The sequence below is a fragment of the Vulpes lagopus genome, chromosome 7, assembly GCF_018345385.1.
Source record: "Vulpes lagopus strain Blue_001 chromosome 7, ASM1834538v1, whole genome shotgun sequence".
In the NCBI taxonomy this organism is placed as follows: Eukaryota; Metazoa; Chordata; class Mammalia; order Carnivora; family Canidae; genus Vulpes; species Vulpes lagopus.
The window spans coordinates 4,524,854-4,528,624 of NC_054830.1; the positions used below are offsets into that span (position 1 = coordinate 4,524,854).

At 62.6% G+C, this 3,771-nt stretch overlaps 1 protein-coding gene across 1 annotated transcript; it reads left to right on the top strand.

Moving 5' to 3' along the window:
* Positions 1-472: 472 nt before the first annotated feature.
* TNFSF9 (TNF superfamily member 9) lies at positions 473-3,771 on the top strand. Its single transcript, XM_041761366.1, has 3 exons — positions 473-895; positions 1,101-1,371; positions 2,367-3,771. The coding sequence occupies exons 1-3, from the start codon at positions 614-616 to the stop codon at positions 2,861-2,863; spliced, it is 1,050 nt and encodes a 349-aa protein (XP_041617300.1). The 5' UTR covers positions 473-613; the 3' UTR covers positions 2,864-3,771.

Here is a 3,771-nt window from a genome sequence, read left to right on the forward strand (position 1 = left end):
ACAGAAATACCGAGGCCGAGGGGCACCTGGGTGGCTCAGTGGTTGAGCATCTGCCTTTGGCTCAGGGCGTGATCCAGGGTCCTGGGATTGAGTCGCACATCGGGGCCCCCGCAGGGAGCCTGCTTCTCCCTCTGCCTCTGCCTCTGCCTCTGCCTCTCTCTGTGTCTCTCATGAATACGTAAATAAAACCTCAAAGAAAAAAAAGTAATACCAAGGCCAAGAGATGGAAAGGTTCTCTGAGACCTCCTCCAGCGACAGTCCACAGAGTCGGGGGACAGATTAAGAGCGAGAAGGGCCCAGAGACCAGAGGCCATGCGGGTTACACAGGGACCCCCAGAGCGACATAACCCGGGGGCGGAGAGGCATAACCCAGGAGACACAGGAGGGACAGAGCTAGGGACAAAGAGGAAACGGCGGGGCGGGCGGAGCAGGGCGCCCAGGGAGGTGGAAAGTGGAGAGATTCAGAGAAGAGAAAGTTTAGGGAAACTTCAAGCGGAAGGCGGAGAGGGCCGGGCGCAGGGATCCCCACGCGCCCCGCCCCGGAAAACGCGGCTTCCGGAGCTGCTATAAAGCGCGGGGCCCCGGGCCGGGCTGCAGCCGCCCGCCGCCGGCCATGCGCCCCCGCAGCGACGCCGCCCCGGACCCCGAGGCCCCGCGGCCGCCCGCGCCCCCCGGCCGCGCCTGCAGCCCGCTGCCCTGGGCGCTGAGCGCCGCGATGCTGCTGCTCGCCGGCACCTGCGCCGCCTGCGCGCTCCGCGCCTGGGTGGTCCCCGGGCCCCGGCTCCCCGCGCTCCCCGCGCTCCCCGCGCTCCCCGCGCCCCTGCCGGACGCCGGCGCCCGCCTCCCCGACTCCCCGCAGGTGAGAGGCGCCCGGAGCCCCTTCTCCCCCTCGAGAGCACCCCTGCTCTATTGAGGGCCTCGGGGCGGGGCCCCCCCGTGAGACTCCCCTGCGCATCCCGGGCCCCGCAGCGTATCCCGCTCCATCGCGGACCGGCGCCTCTTCCTTATCCCCGAGCCGCGGCGGGAGCTCGCGCTTCTTTGCAAACTGCCGGAGATCAGTTGGCCCTGGGCTCCCGGGGTCTCCCCCTCTCCCTCCCGAGGGCGCCTGGAGGGAACCTCCCCTCTTTCGTCTGCGGAATCACGAGGTTCCGTCCTTGTCCCTGCCCCGGGGCTGGGGCAGGGCGAGCCACCGGCGCCGGCAGTGCGCGTACGCTTGTGCCTTCGTTGGAGCGCGGGGGAGGGCTCAAGCCCGCGCAGACCCCGGGGACCCCCACTTTCCGGGGGGCTGCGGCGACGCCACGGGGGCCTCCATCCACTTTCCGCCTGTCCTCTCTCCGCAGGCCGTGTTCGCGCAGCTGGTGGCCCGAGATGGTGAGTGTCCCGCGGTCACTCCGCCTGGGCGCACGCGGCGGGGCTGGCGGGCGGGGGTGGCCGCCGGCGGAGGAGCCCCGGGACAGGGAGGCCTCCGCGCCCTCCATCGCGTCCTCTTCCGTTCCTCTCCAAAAGCTGTCCCCTCGCCTCTTTAAGCCCGCTCTGCCTTGCTGGTCTTCCCATGGCCCTCTCAGGGTGTCGGCTTTTCCTCCTCTGACCCCCAAATATACGTGTCTCAGGCTCCCCCCCTCCACCCACCTGGGGCTTGATCCTACAGATCCCACCTGCCCCTGTCTCTCCGGCTGGGCTCTGGGAGGTGCGGCGGGGGGGCCCTCCTCCCACCCCCCGTTGCCGGTTTTGGAGACCTCCTGCTTAACTCCTTTCCTCTTCCAGACTCCTCCTCCCCACCCCTGCCCCTCTGTCTTCTCCCCCTTCCTGAGACTCTCTTTCCTCCCTCTGTGTCCCCTCTGGGCTCCCTCTGGGCTTTGCCACCTCCCCCAGTCCCCTCTCGTCTCTCGTTTCTCGTCTCTCGCCAGGCGCCTTCCTTCCCTCCCTCCTGAGCTCTCCCCAGTCTGACTGCCCCTCCCATCTTTGGCATTGTACCCCCTCCCAGTGCTTCCTTCTACTTTCCTCACCCTGGCTCCCCACGCCCTCCTCCCTCCCCTTACCCCCCTACCCTCCACACACCCTCCATCCCTACCGCCCACCCTAACCCTGAACCCCCACCCCTACCCCTCCACCTCTACCCCACCCCCAGCCCTGAACCCTCCACCCCCTCACCCCCCTACCCCTCCACCCCCATGCCCACCCCTTTGCACTTTCTCCTCCGTGGAAGTCCTGTCCTCTCTCCTTCCCTTGCATCGCCAACCTCACCTCCCTCTTCCTTCTGAGACCTCTGTCCCTCTCCAGCTCAGAGCCCCAGCACCCCTCCCCTGGGCTGCACCCTGGCTCCACAGCCCAGCTCAAGGAACCTCCCTCTCTTCTTCCTCCCTCAGTACAGCTGAAGGAAGGACCCCTGCGCTGGTACAGTGACCCGGGCCTGGCAGGTGTATTCCTGGGGCCGGGACTGAGTTATGACCAGCGCACTCGGGAGCTGATGGTGGCGGAACCAGGGCTCTACTATGTTTTCTTGCACCTGAAGCTGCAGCGGGTAATGTCCAGCACGGGCTCTGGCTCTGTCTCTGCTGCCCTGCACCTGCAGCCACTTGGCACCGAGGCTGCAGCCCTGGACCTGACCTTGGACCTGCCTCCACCATCCTCGGAGGCCCGTGACTCAGCAGCTGGTTTCCGGGGCAGCCTGCTGCACCTGGACGCAGGCCAGCGCCTCCGTGTTCACTTGCGAGCTGAGGCAGGGGCCCACCCTGCCTGGCAGCTGGCACAAGGTGCCACGATCTTGGGCCTCTTCAGAGTGGCCACCAAAGTCCCCACTGGACTCCCCTCGTCATGGCCCATGGACACGGGGCCTGGGTCCCCGCCCCTGGATGGAGAATGAATGCTGCCTTCTTTTATTGGGGCTCTTGGTGATGCCTCGCTACTCTACCTCACCTGGCTTGGCAGGGGTCCCCGCTGCTGATCCCCTCCTCGAGGACTCTCCAAGTCACTCTCCCATTCCTGCCCCCAGTTGAACTTTGGGTATTTATTCTGAGCTTGAGCTCAACAGTGTACTTTATATTAATCCATTCAATGTATATTTATTGAACATCTGCTGTATGTAAGGCCCGCTACAGGGCTGGAGAAACATCAGCAAACAAAACAGATAAAAAAAAAATCTTTATTTATGTTAATATGTGAGAAATAAAGACTCATCCCCAGACCTGCTATGGCATTCAAGGCGCTAGTCTTCAGGGGTCTGTGTGACTATGCTGTGTGAGCATCACTCATGAAAGTTGTTTTGAGCATCTCCTGTGTGTCAGGCACTGTTTTAGGTGTTGAAGACACAGCTGTGAACAAGACAGGTAGCCCAGCGTTTTGCCAAGCTGGCAGTCAGGTATGCCTGCTTGACACTAGGACTATGATTGTGCGTGACCCTGTGTGACCGGACCACATGGGAGACTGTGAGATGGTGTGTGGTACTGGATTATACGATACTTAGAAACTTCCTGACTACAAAGTATTGAGCCTCTGCTGTATGCCAGACAGCGTGAGTTATCTCATTTGAGACCTAACTACCCTATGCTTCGGGGACTTCATTCCCGTTTTGTTCTTCTCTATGCTGGTGACGACCTGTTTGTATCTGCGTGGCGGAAGTACTGTGTAACGCCGTCCTGCAGGACCTTGCTTGCCAACTCTGTTCAGTGACCTCGTGCTGGGAACTTAAAATCGTCCAGGGGCATCTGCAAATGTTCTGGGTTGACTTCATGTATTGTGTGTAGATCATTTATTTAAGACAGCGATGGGGAA